General features: G+C 39.8%; 1 protein-coding gene and 1 non-coding gene across 2 annotated transcripts in view; both read right to left on the reverse strand.

The window, feature by feature from the left end:
- Snx27 (sorting nexin 27) overlaps nt 1-23721 on the reverse strand; it is a 300277-nt gene that overhangs the window by 209617 nt on the left and 66939 nt on the right. Inside the window, exon 3 of the mRNA XM_090381146.1 lies at nt 20383-20517. Coding sequence (XP_090237272.1) covers nt 20383-20517 — 135 coding nt within the window. The remainder of the gene's footprint in view (nt 1-20382; nt 20518-23721) is intronic.
- LOC150080662 (U1 spliceosomal RNA) lies at nt 14368-14529 on the reverse strand. The gene has a single exon (XR_016547479.1). It is a non-coding gene; the product is annotated as a U1 spliceosomal RNA (small nuclear RNA).

Consider the following 23721-nt stretch of genomic DNA (forward strand, 5'->3'; position numbering starts at 1 on the left):
TTTCCTCGGACCACTTTCGGTAGGTATTAACCACGGCTGACCATGGTATCCCCCATCAACCGTGCCATTTCGGATATGCTCTGACCAAGTTGTCTGGCCATTACAATTTTGCCTTTGTCAAACTCACTTAAGTTTGCTGCCTTTCCCATCTGAAGAACAAGAGTAACACTGATTAACGGAGCTCAGTATCAGGTGTGTCTTTTATACCATGTCCCGACCCACGCATGCGCCGTAGCTCACCTGCAGTTGCTTCGATTTGCATGCATAACAACTCACTAGTCAATTTTTTTTTTTTTTTTTTTTGGTAGTTGTTGGCGCATCGGCTTCTGTGGCCACAATGCACCTCCCAAGGTTTTTGCAGTGCTTTGATCCAAGCCCGAGGCGGGATTCGAACCCACGACCTTTGGGTTGCGAGGCAGGCACTTTACCCACCAGGCTAGCCCGGTCGGCTTAGTCAATGTTTTGGCTCATCGGTGTTGTGTGTGTATATATATATATATATGAGAGAGAGAGAGAGAGAGAGAGAGAGAGAGAGAGAAATGATATTTAAAATGGTATTTACGGTTAGTTTGCCTGCTGCCAGTGAAATGTTTAGGAGTAGAGCCAGGAAGTTCCAGGCTTTTGAAGCACCCAGCCAAAAATAATAACTAACAATAATAAGCCCAGTGGTTATGATGCCAGATTACCAATGTAATGGACCTGCCATGAGAAAAAAAAAATTGCAGATGTTGCTTCATAAGGCCTGCCTCCCCCAATGTCAAAGTGATGACTGAGGCAGAGAATGGTGCCATTCCCAATAACTACCACCCACCAACCACTGGATGCAAATGCCAAACCTAAACAGGAGCTGGATGAAGATGACAGAAATACTAAGCATACTGCATCAAATGTGGTGCAGGATAAAGTCACTCACATTCAGGCCTTTAGGGCAGAGGTGTAAGTTTGAAAAGTCAAATACAGTCTCCTGAAGAAGACAGTGGAGCAAATGGCACTGTCCCCATAAGACTACCACAAGGGAAGGGCAAGACCATCCAGCCCAACCAACTGGAAGTAATTCCTGTGCAACTGCACTAGTGATCACCCAGGAAGGAAGAAAAAGCCATATCAAAGTGTAGTATCAAAATGAATATGTTCATCATGCTAGCAACTAAAAGTAACCAAGATAGAGACTGATATGACAATGTACAAGATGAAACTACACCAAGTGGCTGGAATGGTTCCTAACTTTTCAGATCACAGAACAAAAAAAAACAGACCACAGACGGATCATGCCATGAATAACATGACAGCTCCTGCAATTTTGGAAAAATTCAAGCAGGACCAACTACAGAGAATGTGGACACAACTAAACCAGAACTAGAAGAGGAACAACAAGTACAACCCAGAGGAGCAGAAGTGGAAACAGACAAGGTTGTAATATCCAGAATAAAAGAAAAGAAGCAGGCCCTAGCATAATTCGATGGAATGGACCTTACCCACAAAATTACTGAAGCAGAGACCCAATAGAATCCTGTCGCAAGCCACAGACCTCAATCAGAGAATAATACTGGATTACCTCAACAACGTAACGCTACATGTCATCCACACAGCCATTTACTGTGCCACAGTAGCAGCCACGAGGAAGAATGAAAGAGAACTCAGAGACCGGCAGAAAACAAAAATGCAAAGACAAGGAACCGCCAGCCCGGGAAAGAAGGCTACAGCAGAAGAGACAAGCTGAGAGTGAAGAAAGGCCAAATGACCTAGTAACGAGGGGGTAACGGAAGTAAGATGCTGATCAGAAAAGTGAAGACTATCCTCAAGAAAGATAGTATCCAAAGCAAATACAAGATCTATAATAAGAATATTGAAGAATACCTGACACTCTCAAGAAAAACCTCCTTGCACTTGGCATGAGCCTGTGCCGATACAGGGAGTGTGCTGAGAGAAAAACAGAGAACCTGATATTTGATGAAAACCAGACAGTCTTCTACAGGAACAGTAGACAAGAGGAGGAGGACGAGGGCAATGGAAATCACGACAAGAAGGCGCTCAAAGTGAAGCAGCAAAGTTAGCCATAATAACCATGCACCCTGGATAGACTTAGAATGGAAGAAAATCAAAAACATACAAGAGATGAGAGAATGTGGGAGATTCAGGAGGAAGAAGTACAACACTCAATCAGGAAGTCCCACAACTGGCAATTCCAAGGATAGATAACATCCACAACTATTGATATATGAAGTTCAGCTGCACACAGGGAGTTCACCCAGATGATAATGCATCATGACACAATCTCAGAGTCTCTGACTCAAAGAATCACATCTCTGAAGGCTAAGGACAAAGACACCACAAACTCAGGGAACTACAGACTGATCACTTGTCTCCCAACAATGTACAAGAACCTGACTAGCTGCATAACCAAGAAGATATCAGACCACTTGGAGAGCCAGAATATCATGGCCAAGCAGCAGAAAGAATTAGCAAAGGATGCAAGGAGCAACCTTTGCTAATTGCTTATCTGATAATCTGCTAATCTGGAGCAAGCCTAGAAAGAAGCACTGCAACCTCTAGACAGCCTACCCTGACTATTGCAATACTTTCGACTCTGTGCCCCATAGCTGGCTGATAAAGATAGTGAGGATCTATGATGTCAACCCGACCCTGACACACTTCCTAGAAGCAACCATGGCAAAGTGGAGGACCACCATCAAAATCAAGATCATCATGACTAGACTGATCTCCATCAGAAGAGAAATCTTCCAAGGAGATGCCCTGAGCCCACTATGGCTCTGTCTAGCACTCAACCCACTGTCCACCATGCTTAACAATAGCAAGTACAAATATACTCTTAAAGAAGGTAGGAAGAACCTGTACACCCTCTCTCACGTGATGTATATGGATGACAAACTATGCAGCAACCAAGAATAAACTCCAACAGCTACTTTGGACCATCAAGGAGTTCAGCACTGATATTAGGATAAAATTTGGCCTAGACAAACACATGACCCATGGAGTGCATCAACAGGAAATTCAGTCAGCCGAAACCATCAGCTTTCCATCGAAACTATCAGCTGAATAGTTTCCATTGAAACCACAACAGAGGGAGAGACCTAGCCATAAACACCTACACAATCCCAGTACTGATATACTCCTTCAGGATCACTGATTGGACCAGACCAAACTGGGGGAGATTATTAGATCGACCAAGATAACAATGACCAAGAGCCACCAACACCTAAAGTCAGCCATTGGGAGACTGACCATAGCAAAGAAAGAAGGGGAAGGGGGTTTGATAGACCTAATGGAGAAACAGGTGTTAAGACTCTGTGGGCGTACTTCCAGGAAAACAATATCAATCTACCCATAAGAAAGACAGAAATATGGCGCGCACACACACACACACTCCTCAACAACAAGGAGACTTCACTCACACAGATAGAAGAAACAAAGAGAAAGATGTGCAAAGATGGGACTGCATGACAGATACAACATTGAATGCCATTAGGACTATGTACAAAAGATGTGGGAGGCTCTTCCCAGAGACCGAAGGATTTATGCTTGCCATCCAAGATAATCAACACTAGGAACTGCATGAAATACATCAAGGATCCCAGAGTGACAGATGGCATATGTTGATTTTGCTACCTGGCTCCAAAAACAATAAAGCATGTCGCCATCGGATGTAGAATGATCACACAGATTGAGTACACTCAGACAAAACTAGGTCACTAGAATAATACAATAGAAGCACAAAAATGCTGATTCATCACAGAAAGCATACTACATTACAAATACAATCCCTAGACGATACTAGAGACCTCAGTCTTAACTACTAACAGAGGAAAAAAATTTAGTGATTAAAAACTTGCCAGCTGAAAGGGAACCTTCAATAACCCAGTCTAAAATTCTTCCCACATAATTTGAATGTATGGCCCCTATTATCCCCATCTCAGGGCCTCATACACCACTGCAGTGTCTGGGGGGGGGGGCACTTCTAATGTTAGTCCAGTCTGAAGAGTAACCATTAATCACAACCTCTGCCTCCTGCCTTGCAGCTACCCTACAATACATCTAAGAATCTTATATGATCCAGCTTGCACAGTAACCTTGGACAGAACCATATCAAATTCTTTGCAAGAACGAAGTCCAGCACTTAATGCATCAATGAAGGTCACAGGTGAATGACTCAACGACACACACACAGCTGAATGCCGCATGTCTGCATGATTTGTCACATGATGTGATGCTAACCAAGAGGTAATAAACACAATGTGGTCATAAACAAAAGCTATAGGACAAAGCTGGGAGAAGCAACCAACATGGCATATATACAGGGTGTTTAAAATTATTGGTACAAATGTTTAGGGGAGGTAGGTAACATCTAAAGGAATGTGAATCGCACAGGAACCCATATGCGGAAATGTCACCGTAAGTCGGTACACAGCGCTGTTCATCAGTTTGCGAGAGGGAAAATTTCTGGTTAACTCATTCAAGCAGTAGTCGCAGCACGAAGAGGATGCATCGATATACGAACTGTGAGCTGGCAGACATGCACCTGTGTATGGATTAGCAGAGGGCCCACACGGTGTGCACCCCCATACGGCACAACATCACTTCGCAATAAATGTGTGGGCAGGTATGGTCGGTGACTGCTTAGTCGACCCATACCTGTTACCATCCCGCATGAACTCCGCTAAATATTGGATCTTTCTTGAACAAGTTCTACCAGGGTTACTTGACGATGTTCCAGCAAATGTGAGACTCAACATTTGGTTTCAACATGACGGGGTGCCTGCCCGTTATGGAAGGTGTGTTCCTGACCATTTGAACAGGCGTTTTGGGTGTCAATGGATTGGCCGTGGTGTACCCGTTGCTTGCCCCCCCCACACTCACCTGATTTATTGAGCCTTGATTTCTTTCTGTGGGGGACCCCAAATCTATCGTGTATGAATCGCCGGTGGAGACGGAAATGGATCTCGCAACGAGACTCGTCTGTGCTGCTGCTACTGTCAAAGAAACTCCAGGTATGTTCGACTGTGTCTGCCAATCCATGCTGCGTCGGTGTCACGCATGCATCGCGTCTCGTGGTGGAACCTTCAAGCATCTGTTGTAACATCATGGAATGCATCCATCTCATACTCCATTGTTAATATTATGTCAAATAAATGTTTGCCACTAATTACTGTCTTGTGTCATTTCTGCTTCTTGTGCCTCTGCTACTACTTTCCCATGATGTTTCCAGTTATGGGTTCCTATTACCTACCTTCCCTAAACGTTTGTACCAATATTTTTGAGACACCCTGTATAAAGAACCAAATTAAGAGATATACAAGTGAGTAGAGGGACACAACTGCTAATAAGTCTGGGTTTATTAGATGGGGTTACGATGGATGTTTGATGCTGCTGTTTATCCCTGAGCTTTTCTGTTGTGATCCTAGCTGTTTGTCTTACTACAGCTGTCAATGGATCTTGCTTAGCAGGGTGATCATTTGTTTGCTGTGTTGGGTCACTGCCAACTACAAGACCTGGTCTGAACCAGTAATCTACCCTTGAATATATGGATGGTATCATTGTTGATAAGCAGACCTTTGTAACAGTTGATTGTGTTCGGCAGTAGTCTAATATAAAATGCTTCCATACAGAGTCTGAATACGATATTTATCCAATGTTAAGATGCCCCCAATAGGGAAATTGTACCATTGATCCTCTTACCAGGGGTGCAGGCACAAGGTCCAAAAAGCTCTCTGTTCCATTTTTTTTTTTTTTACATCTATCTACTTTTGCTTGAGCAGAAGTGCCAGCTTCCTCTTGCTCTGACCTACATAGCATACTTCACAGTTTAAGCAGTTAATTTTGTTGTTGACTGCTCAGCCCAGAAACAATTCATAATGATCCCTTTCTAGCAGAAATCAGTGACAAAATAATGAGAATAACAAAAAAAAGTACAATATCAAAACAAGATTAACAATAAACAGGTCACTGAAACAGCTGCATATAAATTTACTCATTCAATCCACTGGCAAAGGAGCAGTCTAGGAGTTTTCAAATGTGGTGCCGTAGATCATTTTTGCATGTCACTGAGTGGTCACTAGAGGTCTCTAGTTTCACCATACCGAGTGGTGCAGTGATTAGTCTTGTGAGTGCAGCACACGGATGGTTCATGTTACAGATATACGTATCAAGCAAAGAGTGGTGATTGAATTTCTTATCAAGAAAGAAGTGACACCTATTGAAATCCATACACGTCCCAAAAATATTTATGGTGACAATACTGTAGATGTGAGTACAGTTATACGTTGCGTAAGACACTTTAAGAGTGGGGAAAGTGACACTGTTGACAAGCCACGAAGCAGCCGGCCAGTAACATCGGTGACAATAGACAATTAGAGCCGGATCGCTGAGCTGATCAAAGAGGACCACCACTTCATAACATGCGAATTGTACGATGCAGTAGGTATAGGAAAACCTGCTGTGATAGCCTTCATAAAGGAATTATGGTTTGCTAAAATAAGGTTTGCATCTGGTGGGTCCCGAAAATGCTGACATATGAGCACAAAGAAGCCCAGAAAATTATCTGTACGTAATTTCTCCAGCACCACGAGAGTGAAAGAGAGGTTCTTCTTTCACGCACAGTCACAGGTGATGAAACCCAGGTCCACCATTATGACCCTGAAGCGAAGAGACAGTCGATGGAGTAGCACCATCAAAATTCACCACACAAGAAGTTCAAAAGACAGCCTACTGTCGGTCAAGTCATAGCAACAATGTTTTTAGAAAAAGATGGAGTCTTACTTGTGGACTTCTTGGATCGTGGCACCACAATCAACTCAGATCAGTATGTGGAAACGTTGAAAAAGTTGAAAGCTTGCATCTGTAGAGTTCAACTGGACAGAAACCTTAATGAGGTTCTTCTCCTCTATGACAACTCTTAACGCATGACCCCACACCAGTCTGCACATGATGGAGGCCACTGCAAAACTGGGGTGCACTGTTCTTCCTTAACCCTCTCATAGCCTGGATCTTGTACCTTCGAACTATCACCTCTTTGGCCCACTGAAGAATGCACACCGTGGAACCATTTTTCAGACAACGACCAGCTCAAGAACAGTGTTCAGAGCAAGAGTAAGACTTTTACAGTAAGACTTTTACAGGAATACAGTACCTGACTCAGAGTCAGAGTGCATAGAAGATGAAGACATTGTGGGAAAATAACAGTGTGTTTATTAATAACTGAGTATTAATTGATATAAAAGGCATAGTTGGAGGAATAAAATTGGAGGCATTACTTTTCTACCACTCCTCATACAAATATAACTTCCAAAACTGTGAAAGATGTTCTGATTATCTTCAACTACTGTTATTTCTAATTTTCACAGAGCAAGAGAAGGCTAGCACAGTAGTTCAAGGAACTCCAGATGGATGTGTCGAAAATGGCAGCACAGAGCTCCCTAGACTCCTGCACTACACTCCTAGGAAGAAGATCATCATAAGTAAGATTTTCCTAACAGAGGCATCTTAACATAAGCATCATATTTGCAGGCTCTATGCAAATGCATTTTATATTAGGGCATCATTATGTTGAGTCAACTACTACAAAGACTCAGCAATGATATCTATGTACTGAAGAGCAGAGTGCTGATATAAGCCAGAACACATACATGACACTATCAAAGTTTGGGGGGGACTGAACTCAACAAACACCAACCAAAAACAGATCCGCCAACAGCTGCAATAAAACAAATAACTAGGATCACAGCATAAAAACTCAGGGAAACACAGCAGCATTAAACAGGCACCCAATGCTCCCCCCCTTGACAAACCCCTAACTTTCACAGGACACATCCCTAGTGGTCAGATCCTTCAATCTCCCCACTGATCTCCAAATCTCTTTACTTCAGTTCTTCCGTTGTGTCTCAGTTTTTTTTGTTTATGGCATCTTGGTTACCCTCCAATCGTTGTCTACAGCTTCTGTTTCAATGTTTATTACTCAACAATTAATGGCACGTGAAATTCGGTGCAGACATGTAGCAATGAACTATGTAACATCAAGCAGTTTATCATCAAAATTTAATGATAAAGACAGTGCTGACCTTCATTCTCTGCACCCATGTAACTGTTTCTATATTTATATGATTGTTAATTTGTATGTGAGGGTGTGTATACAAGATATGATCATACAGTTTGAAGAATGACCTTGTATCTTGATATTGCAGTATTGCTGAATATGCGAGTCAGTTGTAACAACATATTCAGCAACTCATGTAGGGCATGTAACAGATGAATCGCTTTTATCCAGTCATTCTGAATAAGCATACACCGAATTTGAAGATGTTTTGTTGCATCATTTTAAAATGAATAATTTACTGAAAAACAAGTTTATATCAGATTTTGTTTCAGATAAGGGCAAAGCACAACAGAAATCCACAAAATGTTAGAACCAGCTTTCAGAAGAGATGCCATGTGTCATTCAAAGACTTTTGAAAGACAGTTAGCCTAAGTTTAAAGAGGCCAACTGTCTTTCAAAGATAACACCAACTTCACCAACTTCAAAACCTAATGATTTAATCACTTGCACTTGTGTATGTGAGCTGATCAGGAATGATCAATGTTTATTTAACAAATCCACAAAGTTGCTAATGAAACTGGTATTTATTATGGAATATTCAATCGATTTTAACACAACATTTAGAAATTCAATATGTTTCCATCAAGTTTGCCTCTCATCCTTACTGATGATCACACACAGCAGCAGCATGTTCTCTCATGCCGTATTTTCATCAACATGCTACCGCTGATCCACATTGTTTTTTCCATCATTACTGGTGATGAATCATGGGTATATGACTATGACCTGGAAACATCACTATGGCAAAAAAAAAAAAAAAAAAAAAACCAAGACAATCTCTGCCAAATATGAAGATAATGCTTATCACATTTTAAACTTACAGGACATTGTTCATCATGAATGTCCCATGTGGTCAGAATGAAACCAGAGTACTACAAAACAGTTATGGCAATTACAAAATGCTGTTTGGAGAACACCACAAAACAGTCACATGTATCACGACAATGCTCAGCCCTTTCCATTTGACAATTTCTTACAAAGTATTCCATCACTATGGCCCACCATCTACCATATTCATCAGATTTAGCTCCCAGTGAAGATCCCCCCCCCCAAACTAAAGGTCTCCTTGAACAGATTTGCAATGACTGAGGAAACTATTTAGAATATGACAGAGTAGAATATGACAGAGTAATTATTAGCAATTCCAAATGAAGCCTATCAGGAATGCTTCCAGCAGTTGCAAAAGCATTAGAATCAGTATATACAGTGTCAAGAAGGCTACTTCAAAGGATATTTACCCATATTGCCAAATAAGCTTCAAAGTATTCATCACTGAGAAAGTGTGGCAGTCTGGAATCAAAATCTCATATTCATGTAATTATTGTTGCTATCTTTCAGTTTACTTTTTAGCATAAGCACCTGCATGTTTACCCATGGCAAATATTTCACCTTATGTTATTTGGAAACATTAGCAACTAAGGCTATATTGCTCAGGGGATATGCGGTGGTCATTTCCTGACCTTTCCACATCCTCCGTATTTGGTGGTCACGGGCTCGAACCCCGGTCGAATCAAGAAGCGTGTGCTACGCACTGCTGCTCCTGCCCACCTGGCTATGGAGGCGCCCGCAAATATTTCGCCAAAACTGTTTCCAAGAAGTAAAGATTAATATCAAAGTAATTACAAAAACCTCTCCCTCGGCTCCCTTTGCTGCTAGCTAAAGTGTCAGCAAGGCAGATTCAGGTAGGTAATAAAATTTATTTTAAAAAAAAAATGAATAAATATGCAATTTTATAATTTTTTTCATGTATAGCTGTATCATCCTTTGAACAAAAATACAATTATTGTACCCATGGCAAATATTTTGCCAAAACTGTAACAAAATTGTTGCTCAACATTTCGGAACCGTTAAAAAATAAAAAAAAAATTTGGAAAACCGGTCAGAAAATTTTATTGCAAACTGGATCCCCCCCACTCTTCAATTTACCGCTAAATAAAACTAATTGCAAAAGGAACCAGGTCAAAAGTTTGTATAGTCTTTGAGCTATTCAAGTACTCATGGCAAATATTTCAGCAAAATTGTAATGAAACTGATGCTCAACAGTTCCATTATGGAATTTTTTTAAAAAAATGTAAATTTTGAAAATCTGACTGAAAATTTTACTACAAATTATTATTTACTAACTGTACCCATTGCGAAAATTTCGGAATTGGTAGCAGAGTTTTTCTGTCCTAAAGAACTGCAGTCTGTGTTTTGCCGTGGGCAGGTAAGCCAGTATGGGTCAAATGCACACCTAGGAAGAAATATCTTAAATTTGAGATCACTTTCAGCCCAATCGGTTAGGCCTATCGTTCACAATGGACATCTCAATAAAACAGCTTCCATATTAATATATAGATAACTAAGGATAGATGAATTCTGTATAATCCATAAAAGTTTTAATAATAAATGACATAAAGCTTTCAGGGTTAAATGGGCACCTTCATCAGCAAAATTCTAATGGGATAAAGATGTTGGAGACAAAATTTAACAGATACAGTGCACGCAGTGATGTGTGATTATACATTCAACTACTAGATTGCTGCTCATTGTTGTTGCACGGACGTGTGTGGATTTGCTGCCAGCGTTTATCCAGTTTCAAGATAGTTGACTCTAAGATAGGGTGTAGCCTCGTGCCCTTTGCAGCAATTCATAGTTCTTGAATTTCACGAAATTTTAAGCAACTCTAGTCAGAGGCAGTGGAGAAAGTGTCAGGATTGGTCAATCACTTCGTAACTGCGGTGGGGTTAAGGTCACGGTGGATCATCCAGAAGTGTTCCGCGATTGCAGATTGGTCAGTCTCACGAAGGCGAATTGACCTGTCATGCTCTGCAAGGCTAGGGTGACCATATTTTTTTAGAGACACTAGGACATTCCCATTTTTAAAAAGAAGACAAAACTAGGACATTTTAAACTTTTTTATTAACAAAAAATTATGAACGTTATATGATTTATTGATAAAATAGAAATTTCTTCTGATAAAATAAAACAGACATTCTTTTAAAAATACACTTAATACTTTTAAAAATACACTTAATACTTTTAAAAAATTAATATTTTCTAAGATTTTCGGCTGTTTAGTTATTTGATCTTAAAATTCTTGGCATTTCTTTTTCATATTATGTGTAGTACACAAAGCCTTTATTTACTTCAAACTGTATCAGGTTTCTTCCTTTTTGGTCACTGAATGTTGATCAATGAAGACCGAATATAGAAGGAATAAATACTATAATTTTTAATAATTCAGAACTTAATTCTCAAGTTTGACAAAAAAAAAAAAAAAACACATTCCTTATGCAGTAGTTCATCAATTTCTTATTTTTTCCATGAATTTTATACCATGAAATTAATGAACAACCTTGAAGAATGGATAGGGTGACTATATATTTTTTATGAAAACTAGGATAGCAGAGGAAGAAATTAATTTTAGGAAGAATACAAAAATAGGACTATAATTTTTTTTATTGCAAAAGATAAAAAACAGAAAATAGTGGCAAAATAAAATACATCTTGTTGACATAAAAATTAAATAGGCATTCTTTTAAAAAAACATTTAATAATTCATTGAAATTAATATTTACTTGAAGATAAAATTTCTGCTAAAACTTTTGGTTCATTAATTATGTGGTTGTAAAATTCTTCACATGTCATTTGCATATTATATAAAGTAAATAATATTCCTTTAACAGCTTCAATTTTTAATTGGTTTCTTTCCTTTGTCCACTGACTATTTATCAATGAAAATACACATTCAACATTTGCATTGTGGCCAAATACACAAAAGATGAATTGTACAATTTTTAGTAACTCTGAAGTTAATTCAAAAGTTTTACATTGTTTAAAAACCATCACCCATTTCTCATTTGCAGTTAATGTATTCCATTTCTCATTTTCTTGTTGTGTTTCCAAGAATAACTTTAAATTATGCCATTGATCAAACAGTTTTACATCATCGACTGTGATTCCCTTCTCACAAAGATATTCTAAGCAGGAATGAACATTGTCCCAAGAAGGAATTTCTGCCAAATTGATCCATTCTAAGATTTGAAACTCATCTAATGGTTTTAACCATGATTCAATATATTTTAAAGTACGGCCATACAAATTCTCAATTTGAACTCTAAACTGTGTGACTTCATTTTCCTTACCCTTTTCTGTTGCAATTTTTAGTATTGAGCATACTTTTAACGGAAGAAATTTATTGGTTTTCCTCTCCTTGAGCAAATGAAAAACAGTCTTAAGGATTTTCCGCAATTCAATTATTGAAATACAGTCTCTTTCAATACGTTTTATATTTTCTTGAAAGACTGGCATGAATGAATGAGCGAATGAAAGGAATGCCTCATTCATATCATCTTCAAAAAATATAGCCACCATAACTTCTGCGCTGTCTATTGGCGGCCGCGTAAGCTATAACGCTTTCCATTGACGTAGATATGACAGCACGTGTGGTCTGTGATATTTAATGAAAACCCGACAATAGTGCAGCAGCCACGGTGGATATAACAGAAAAGTACCCGTACTATATGTACCATAATTTGTTTGGATATCACTCACATTCTTATAAGTGATGCTTAAATGAGTACAGAGGGTGTAAAAATTTAAGGTGAATGTAAATCTTGAGTTGTAAATAGAAAAACTAGGACAAACGAGGACATGTCCTCAGAAACCCAGAAGTATGGTCACCCTATGCAAGGCGGTCTTGAAGGCGTCTCGAGCTCTCTCCTATGTAGCAGCTGCCACAGTCATTGCAAGTTAAGCAGCATACCACACCACTGCGCAAAAGAGGGGCAACCTGAGTCTTCACATTAGAAACCAGAGAACACAAGCTCCTACTATGTAGTTGCATGCATTTTATGCAGTATTCCTGGAAGATTTTTGAAATCTGCCCAGACATGTCCGGATAGTAGGGAATGTAGGCGGTAGTCATATTGTCATGCGTCGATGACGGTCTCGGGTGGATCGTGAGCTCTTGCACTTGCAATAAGCACTTATCTAATATGTGGGTTGGATAGCCACAATTGGCAAGGTCCATTCTCACTCTGGAAATCTTGGTGCGCCTAGCTTCATCCGAGCTGGAATGGCTCGAAGCACAGGAGAATAGGATGTGGGCAGTACTATTGAGATGGCTAGGGTTGAGATGTCCTGGTAAAATGTGTGGGCCCACACCTGGAAACCATGGTATGCCGTAAGCCAATGCGATGCAGGCAGTTTACCAACTAAGGATTGGGCCACGCCCCTAGCCATCTCAACAGCACCACCCACACCCTATTCTCCCACGCTTGGAGCCATTCCAGCTAAGACGAAGCTAGGCATAATGAGATTTCCAGAGTGAGAACGGACCTGGTCAATTGTGGCTATCCAACACACATATTGGACAAGTGCTTATTGTAAGTGCAGGAGCTCTCAATCCACCCGATACCGTCATCAACGCATGACAATATACCTACTGCCCACATTCCCTACTACCTGGGCATGTCAGGCCAATTTCAAAAATCCTCCAGGAATACCGCATAACTTGCAGCTGCTACATAGGGGGAGAGCTCGAGATGCCTTCAAGACTGCCTTGCAGAGCACAACAGATCAATTCGCCTTGGTGAGACCAACCAATCCGCAATCGTGGAACACTTCTGTTCGACCCACAATGACCTTAATCCCAAGCGCGACTACAAAGTGATTGACCAATCCTGACACCTTCGCCACCCACCACCTTTGGCTAGAGTCACTTAACACTTCGTGAAATTCAAGAACTATGAATCACTGCAAGGGCACGAGGCTACACCCTATCTTGGAAGCAACTATCTTGAAACTGGATAAACGCTGTCAGCAAATCCACACACATCCAACAACATGCAACAATAATGAGCAGCAATCTAGTAGTTGAATGTTTAATCACATATCACTGCATGCACAACTCTGTATCTGTTAAATTTTGTCTCTAACAACTTTAGCCCGTTAGAATTTGCTGATGAAGGGGGCCATTTAACCTTGAAAGCTTCATGTCATTTATTATTAAAACCTTTATGGATTATACAGAATTCATCTATCCTTAAACTATGGAATCCAGAACAACAGGCCAATTTATTTTCATATAGATAACTGTCTGTTTTTCACATCTGGCCTTTACAGAGTCTGTAAAACACCACGATGACATAAATGTGGAGTTGGGGAAGACCTCCAGTGCCGGGTAGACCCTGGGGGTCTTTACACTTTTGTCCGTTTTCTATCTTCTCCCCTTGCACACCACCTCCCAACAACACACAGTTTTATGATTATTAAAAGGGGGCGGAACACGAATGCAACACCCTACTAACAAAAATTCCACACTCCATCTATCCCAGTTTGGGAAAGTGGCAGGAGTCAGCTAACCTGTAGTGCAATGGGAAATCTTCTCCCTGAGGATAGCCTTACTGATCACGGCCTCCTCAGCACCAGGTAAGTATGCTAGTCACTTGCCCTAGTAAGCAAGACTATCATTGCTATGTAGCTAATGAAATGGTGTCTGAATACAATATAAGCCATTTCTTTTTTTTTTTTTTTTTTTTTTTTCTATTCACCATTAATGCAATATATTTCCAATCCAATCTTTAAGAGAGAATGATTAATTATTGCAAAATTATTGTATGTTATGGAGAGTTTCTTGCCCATTCCATAAAATAAAACTATTCAGAATTTTTATATTTTCCCATTTTTCTGCACACTCAGGAAGAAATATCTTCAATTTGAGACTACTTTCAGCCCGATCGGTTAGGCCTATCATTCACAATGGCCGCCTCAAGAAAACGGCTTCCACATCAATATACAGATTATTTTTTTCTCAGTTTTACTGCTAAATAAAGCCCATTGCACCTGTCTTTAAAAAAAAGTGGTACTTTTTAAAAGAATGCTATTAAACAAAATTGTGCTGTCTTGAAAGCAAAAATCAATGTGAAATCGACATCCTGCAGGCAATGTATTTATGTGTTTCAGCACAGAATGAGGTTGATGAAAAAGTGATCGCCAACTGCTTCAAACGTGCTGAATTTACTGCCTTGAATGATGCAATGTGTGACGTTTTGCATGTTTTTTCCTCTATTAATTGTGAAGAACAGTCCAATAACAAGGAACAAATATTTGAGCATGTGCATCATCACCAAACTTACAAGAAAACTTAAACTTCAAAGACTGCACAGAGGTGGATGTGGACATTGAATTTTTCAGGATATGCATGAATGAAGAGGAACTCAATGCAGATTAATGGAATCTTCTGAAATTTGTAGTGATGAAGATGAGGAACCTGCTATGGTTGAGCAAGAAATTTCAGAAAAGGCTGCTCATCAAGTATTAGAACTTGTGCATCGATTTTTTTTTAAAGTGCAGCCTAACTGCGAAAGTGAAATAACTGCTATCGAGCATCTTCATAATTCTCTTTTAAAACATGCGCTACCACTGAAACTGTGTTTTGACAGATTATTTTGAAGTATAAAACAATTCTCTTGTTAGATCTTGATAGGTATTATCCTATGTAGTGAAATTTACGATTGAATTGCAACCTTACTGCACTCTGCAATCAATGCAAAATTTACAATCATAATTTTCTTGTTCAATACTGAAGTACATATTATTAGCATTGGCATTAGTAGAGGCATATGATGAAAGGAAGCAAGCTTATTCAGCATCAGCCAAAAAAAAAAAAAAAAACAAAACACACCACTCCCATTTCACCCCTCCGTTCGCTCAAAATACCTGTCCAGTTGAGCCTTAAATTTGTTTAGGCTATCAACTTCAACAACAAGTGATGGAAGTCGGTTCCACCAACCAACCACCCGCTGGCCAAAGGCAAATTTCCGCACATCTATCCGACATCCGTCCTTCCTCAATTTGAATTTATGCCCTCTGAGCTGATTATTCTGAGCAAGATGAAGAATCCCATTGGCATTGAGCATGCTCAAACCATTCAAAGCCTTATACACCTCTATCAGATCACCTCGCCGGTGCCCTAGTCTCCAGACTCTGTAATTTGCAAAACTTAAGCCTTTCTTCGTAAGAGCAACCCTTTGTTCCATTCACTAATCTTGTTACCCTTCTCTGTACCCATTCCAGCAGCTCTACATCCTTCTTGAAATGAGGCCTCCAGACCTGTATACAGTACTCAAGATGTGGCCTAACCATTGCCTTATACAAGGGAATAATCACCTCCTTATCCCTGCTAGAAAAATTCCTGTATATCATTGACAAGACACCATGAGCTACTCTTGCAGCTCATCTGCACTGCTCAGAGAACTTCATATCTGCCTGCACAATTACCCCCAGGTCCTTTTCATTCTCCACCACTGTCAGTGTAGTACCGCAGAGTTGATACGTTGCTCTGGGGTTACTGTTTCCCATATGTAGTACTTTACATTTGTCAATGTTAAACTTCATTTGCCACCTCTCAGCCCATCTGTTCAACCTTTCCAGATCCTGTTGCAGCAGCATAGCGTCAGTGGTGTCCTTAACAACCCTGCCAACCTTTGTATCATCTGCAAACTTGGACATTAAACTTGATATCCCATCATCAATATCATTCATAAACACCGAAAACAACAACAGACCCAACACTGAACCCTGAGGAACTCCACTAATAACATTAGTCCACGTTGAGCAGTGTCCATTGATTACCACTCTCTGTCTTCTGCCACTCAACCATCCCCTTATCCATAGCAGGAATTTGCCTCCAATGCCACACTGCTCCAATTTGTGCAGCAGTCTTCCATGTGCAACAGTATCAAAAGCCTTTCTAAGATCCAAATATATAATATCAAAGTTATTCCCTGCATCCAGTTCTTTTGTGACTACATCATAGTATCCAATCAAATTGGTCAGGCAAGACCTGCCCTTAACAAAACCATGCTGCGTCTGAGCTATAACTGAATTCTTGTCTAGATGATCCTGCAGTGCTTCTTTAACCAGTGCCTCCATTAATTTACCTGGAACAGAAGTTAAACTAACAGGTCTATAATTACTTGTATCAGCCTTTGATCCTCCTTTGTGAATTGGGGTTGCATTTGCACATCTCCAGTCTATGGGTACCTCCCCTGAGTCCAAAGCAGCTCTCATAATTATGGCTAGGGGTTTGCTTACTTCCTTTGCTGCCTCCTTTAATATAACTGGATAGATCCCATCCACCCCAGGTGCCTTTTTTATGTTTATCCTCAACAATCTCTCCTCCACTTTCCTCTCAGTTATTACAAAATCAACCAGCTCACTGCCAATGTTTACTTTACCTACATCATTCTCCTTCCTGAATAACTCCTCATGCGTGAATGTAGATGCAAAATACTCGTTTAGATTGTTAGCCACCTGAGCAGGATCCTCAACTGTTGAACCATCAATATCCAGTGGACCAATCTGATTCATCCCTTTCCTTCTTGAGTTTAAATAGGTAAAGAACTCTTTTCTGTTTTTCTTTGCATGCTTTGCCAAGGATTTTTCATAGTCTGCCTTTGCCTGCCTAATCTCCTTTGTGACTTGGTTACAGACCAACTTATATCTATCATAGGCTTCCATGTCACCCATTAATTTGTATGTATCCCATGCATTTTTCTTCTCTGCCACATGTCTCATTAGTTCATCTGACAACCATTTAGGCCTAAACCTTGAACATATTTCTTAGTTGGTATGTAAAGCCTGGTAGCCACCAAGATTAGTTCCTTGAATGCTTCCCATTTTGAGTTTGCTGTTGGTAACATCATCAGTTGGTCCCACTGTATAGAATTTAAATACTGTCTCAGACCATCATAGTCACCTTTACGAAAACAAAAACCCTTCCCTTTACCTCTGATGGTAGTTACCTCCTTGAGTAAATCCCACTTCAACACACTGTGATCACTGCCACCTAGTGGTTCATTTATCTGCAGATTCTTAATGCATGAAGAATCACTACTGATAATCAGATCAAGGGTATTGCTACCTCTTGTTGCCTCACGAACATGCTGATGTAGAAAACAATCATCCAATAAATCCACAAAAGCCTTGCTAGTGTGCGAGTGACCAACCCACAAATTCCAGTCAGTATATGGGAAATTAAAATCCCCCATTATAAGACTCTCTGATTTACTGGCCCACTCTATTTCCCTGTACAATATCTTATTATACTCATCAGAGTCATTAGGCCTATAGCACACTCCTACTCTCAATTTTGATTTCCCTATGCTTATGTCACACCAAACTGACTCGACACTGCCCTGTCCATTGATGTCGACTGGCTTCACGTCCTTGGACTTTATGCGTTTCTCAACTAATAGCATAACCCCTCCTCCCTTCCTGTCCTGTCTATCCTTTCTTCATATCTGCCTGCACAATTACCCCCAGGTCCTTTTCATTCTCCACCACTGTCAGTGTAGTACCGCAGAGTTGATACGTTGCTCTGGGGTTACTGTTTCCCATATGTAGTACTTTACATTTGTCAATGTTAAACTTCATTTGCCACCTCTCAGCCCATCTGTTCAACCTTTCCAGATCCTGTTGCAGCAGCATCGTATTCCCCAAATTCCAGTTCCGCATTCCTTATATCTGTGTGACACCACGTCTCTGATATCCCAACAATATCTGCCTTTGATGTTTTGAGCAATACCTCAAATTCATCAAATTTATTTACCAAACTCCTAGCATTGGTGTACACGCAGGTATACATGCACCTGTTTCTATTCTTGGCTACCCTAACACAACCCATGTGTTTACTTGTACCGCAATGACTCCCAGCAGTCTCTGAAACATCCTGCATCTTGTTTTTCAGGCTTCTGCTCATTTCAATAGAAGCAGTGCAAGAATCACTTCCACCTCTGCCAGTGGCTACTGTTAATCTATTAGTCCTTGTATCCCCCCAACTAGCAGTTTTCTGACCCACCTAACTGCCTCAACAGCATCAGCAAAAATTCTTGCACCCTTTCTATTTAAGTGTATCCCATCCCTGTAGAAGCAATCTCTCCTGTTACAGTCCAGGCTGAAAAAAATTCTACCCTTTGAGCCTTGCACAATCCCTCCAGGGCCGAATTGATCGACAAGGCTCTCATCATATACTCCCTCCTATCGTGTCTGGGCAGAATTGCAGACACTTTCAAATTCAACCCTAATTCACGGCTTTTTTTTCAACAGTGACCTGTACTTGCTAAGTAATTCCGCCGGTCTCCTACTCTTAATATTATTAGTGCCAACGTGTACAACTATATCACCTTTTCTGCCCTTAAAAGATGATATCCGCTCTACAACGTCATCAACCTTTGCCCCTGGCAGACATACCCTGGTCCTATTCCACCTATCCTTTTTGCAAAGCATGTTCCCCGCTACCCTGACAATAGAGTCACCAACAACTACTAGTTGTTGGTGACAACTACTACTATAATCTTATAAATAAGATTATACTATATTTTATTAGTAACATTATATTTTCAAGCTTTTACTTGTTTTGTTGCTGATTTTATGAATGACAAATATAATGTCTTTCTGATATAACAACCGTTTTTCTCAATCCCCTACAGGGTCGTTATATAGAGCTTCAACTGTATAAGAGGCCACTCTGAAATCAAAGCTACCAATGTTTTTTCTTTGCATATTACATACTGAAAATCTTTTTAAGTACTTATGTTTATTTTAACACAAGTTCATCACTGTTTTGTACACATTTTCTCCACTGCTGAACTTGCATTCTTTCCCCCCCTCCCGCAACCAGTCCCATAAAAGTGGATGGCAACAATGACAACACAATTACTAACAAAGTGTTCCCCACAAAAGTCATTCTTCATAGCACTAAGAAGTGAGAGATTGACACAAGTTCAGAACTGTATGGGAGATATGGCAGAACAGCTCACCCAAATTCTGCACCTCCATATTAGGATGCTGATAAGGAGTCTGGCATTATGGTGCTGAGGGAGAATCTCTGCTACCATCACTGTCCTGACTCTTGCAATTCACACCTTCAGTTTCTTAAATTTTTCCACATGGTAAGCACAAATGATCACATCCCCTATTACAGGGGATCCACAAGGATAATCCCTCTTTAAATTTTGTAATCTTTCTAAAGTTCAAAATTTTACCTAACTGCAGACATTTCTGGTGTGGGTCACAAGTTGTTTGTATAACATGTGGCATGTATTCTAATTTTGCTCTAGTAAATTTTTTTTAATATTAATCCGATGAACAACACAATTTCACGTATTTCTAGATCAGAAATGCAAGTCCATAATATCAGCATTTCATGTGTATGTACGACAAAATTTCATTTTGGTATGAAGTAAAAAAAAAATAATAATAATATAATAATTATAAAAATTACTTACCACAAATTTTTCTCCACCTTTATCTTTTTCTGTCCAATTATAGTCTGGAATTGAGATGGGAAGGGAACGCTTTTCACTATAGTCAATGTAGGAGTAACCAGAGGAGTCATCACTAGGTTCTAATCTTTCTGCTTCCTAAAAAATATTATTCAAGATTAAATATTGTTTTTTCTCATAATAATTATTATTAGAAGTAGCATTAGTGGCATATGATGCAGAAAGCAAGCTTATACACCATCTCAAAAAAAAAAAAAAAAAGCCAACACCTCCCATTTCACTTGCCCCTCTAACAATTTATATAATTCTTCCTTGAATTTATTCACACTACCCACCTCCACAACAGCAGAAGGGAGTTTGTTTGAACAATCACAACCCTCTGCTGAAGACAAATTTCCACCCATCCGACCTGCAACCATCCTTCAATTTGAAATTATGTCTCCTCATGTGTAGTTGAGCAAGAGGAGGGATTCTATGAATCCTGGGCTTACTCAAACCATTAAAGGCCTTAAACACCTCAATCAGACTTCAAAAATATTGAGTCAGTCTCCAGACACGGCAGTTTACAAAATTGAAGCCTTTCCTGTTAAGAGCACCCTTTTGCTCTCCTCACCAATCTTGCTACTCTTCTCTGCACCAGTTCCAACAGATCCTAAAATGAAACTTCCAGAACTGTATGCAGTATTCAATATGCCTTTGCTAGAAAAATTCCTGTACAGCAGGTCCTCATTATAAGGCGGTTCACTCTACACTGATTCGCTATAACGCTGTTTTTATATAATAACCCATATCTCACTCTAACGTTGTAACAACTCACTATAACGCACTTTTAACAGCATACAGATTGAATTTTTGGCATGTTAAGATGAAACATTTTTGCTTCATCATATGCAACGAAAATGTTTCATCTGCTGTAGTCGATAGCTTGAAAATAAATAGCAAAGTTTCCCACGCTCAGTGAAATTTTCTCCCACACTAATTTAATGGCACTATGGTGACTTGGTACGATCAAATGATCAAGTATATTGCTTGTAATATTTGTGTTATATGCATTTATCCGAATTCTAGTCATCACTCGGTACAGTGTTAGACATCATCAGTAACACACAGTTTACTCGATTAGCATTAGTAGAGGCATACGACAAAAGAAAGCAAGCTTATGCAGCATCAGCCAAAAAAAAAAAAACAACCTCCCATTTTACCCCTACATTCGTTCCAAATGCCTGTCCAGCTCAGCCTTAATTTTATTTAGGCTATCAAGTTCCACAACAAAAGATGGAAATCTGTTCCACCAATCAACTACGCGCTGGCTAAAGGCAAATTTCCACACATGTATTCTATAACTGTCTTTAATCAATTTGAATGTGTCCCCTCAGATCCTTAATCTGAGCAAAAGGAAGAATCCCATCAGCATTCAGCTTGCTGAACCCATTCAAGGCCTTATACACCTCAATCAGATCACCTCGCAGGTGCCAACTCTCCAGGCACTGCAATTTACAGAACTTAAGTGTCTTGGTAAGAGCACCCCTTTGTTCCCATCACCAATCTTGTTGCCCTTCTTTGTACTCATTCTAGCAACTCTACTTCCTAAATGAGGCCTCCAGACCTGTACAAAGTACTCTAGGTAAGGCCTAATCATTGCCTTGTATAATGGGATAATCAACTCCCTGTCCCTGCTAGCAAAATTCCTATATATAATTGACAAGACACCATGACCTGCCCTGTCAGCCTCTCTGCACTGCTCAGCAAACTTCATATTTGATTTCACAATTACCCCCCAGGTTTTTTCGCTTCCACTTCCCTGAGCGTAGTACAACACAATTGGTATGTTGCTCTTGGGTTATTGCTATCCATATGCAGTACTTTGCATTTGTCAACATTAAACTTCAGTTGCCACTTTTCAGCCCATTTGACCAACTTATCTAGATCCAGTTGAAATAGCATACTGTCTTTACTGTTGTTAACAACCCTGCCAACCTTTTGTTTCATCTGCAAACTAGGACATTAACCCTGATATACCTTTATCAATAACATTGATAAATATAGAAAATAACAATGGGTCCAACACCGAACCCTGGGGAACTCCACTATGTCCACGAAAAGCAGCATCCATTGATTACCACTCTCCGTCGTCTCTCACTCAACCATCCCTTTATCCATTGCAGCATCTTGCACTTAATGCCATTCATTTCCAATTTATACAGCAGTTTTCCATGTGAAAAATATCAAAAGATCTCCTGAAATCCAAGTACATGATATCAAAATTGTTTTTGGCATTCAGTTCCTTTGTGACCACATCATAGTATCCAATCAAATTAGTCAGACTAAAGCTCCCTTTAACAAACCTGTGCAAGGTCTTCACTATTACTGCAGTCTTCTCTAGATGATCCTGCAATGCTTCTTTAACTGGCGATTCCATTATTTTCCCCAGAACACAAGTTAAACTAACAGGTCTATAGTTGCCTGTGTCACCTTTTGAACTCCCTTTGTGAATTGCTAATACATTTGCACACCTCCACTCCATGGGAACCTCCCCAGAGTTCAAAGAAGCTCTCATAATTATGGCTAAGGGTTTGCTTACTTCTTTGCTGCCTCCTTTTATATAGATCTGGATAGATCCTGTCCATCCCAGGTGCTTTTTTAGGTTTAACTTCAACAATTTCTCCTCCACTTTGCTCTCAGTTATTACAAAATCACTTGGCTCCCTATTAGTTTGATAAACTTCTGTCACTCCCCTAAATGAATAACTCCTCGTGTGTGAATGTAATGCAAAATAATCATTTGGTTTATCAGCTACCTCTGAGCATGATCATCAATAATAAACCCATCTATATTAAGTGGTCCAATCTGATTCATCCCTTTCCTTCTAGAGTTTATATAAGTAAAGAACACTTTGCTGTTTTTCTTTGCATCCTGTGCCAAAGATTTCTCGTAATCTGCCTTCGTCTGCCTAACCTCCTTTGTGACTTGACTACAGACTAGTTTATATCTGCCATAGGCTTCTGTGTCACTTGATACTTTATATGCATCACATGCATTTTTCTTCTCTGCCACGAGCCTCATTAATTCATCTAACATCCATTTAGGCCTAAACCTAGAACAGTATTGCTTAGTTGGAATTAAAAGCCGAGCAGCCTCCAAAATTAAGCCCTGAAGGCTTCTCATTTAAATTCAACATTGGTAACATCATCAGTTGATCACACTGTACAGAATTTAAAAACTGTCTGAGACCTCTGTAGTCACCTTTACGAAAGCAAAAGCCCTTCCCTTTAGCCTTGATGGTAGTTACATCTTTAAGTAATTTCCACATCAGTACATTGTGATCACTGTCGCCCAGTGGTT

The sequence above is a fragment of the Mastigoproctus giganteus genome, chromosome 9, assembly GCF_048544385.1.
Source record: "Mastigoproctus giganteus isolate SK-2022 chromosome 9, ASM4854438v1, whole genome shotgun sequence".
Taxonomy (NCBI): Eukaryota; Metazoa; Arthropoda; class Arachnida; order Uropygi; family Thelyphonidae; genus Mastigoproctus; species Mastigoproctus giganteus.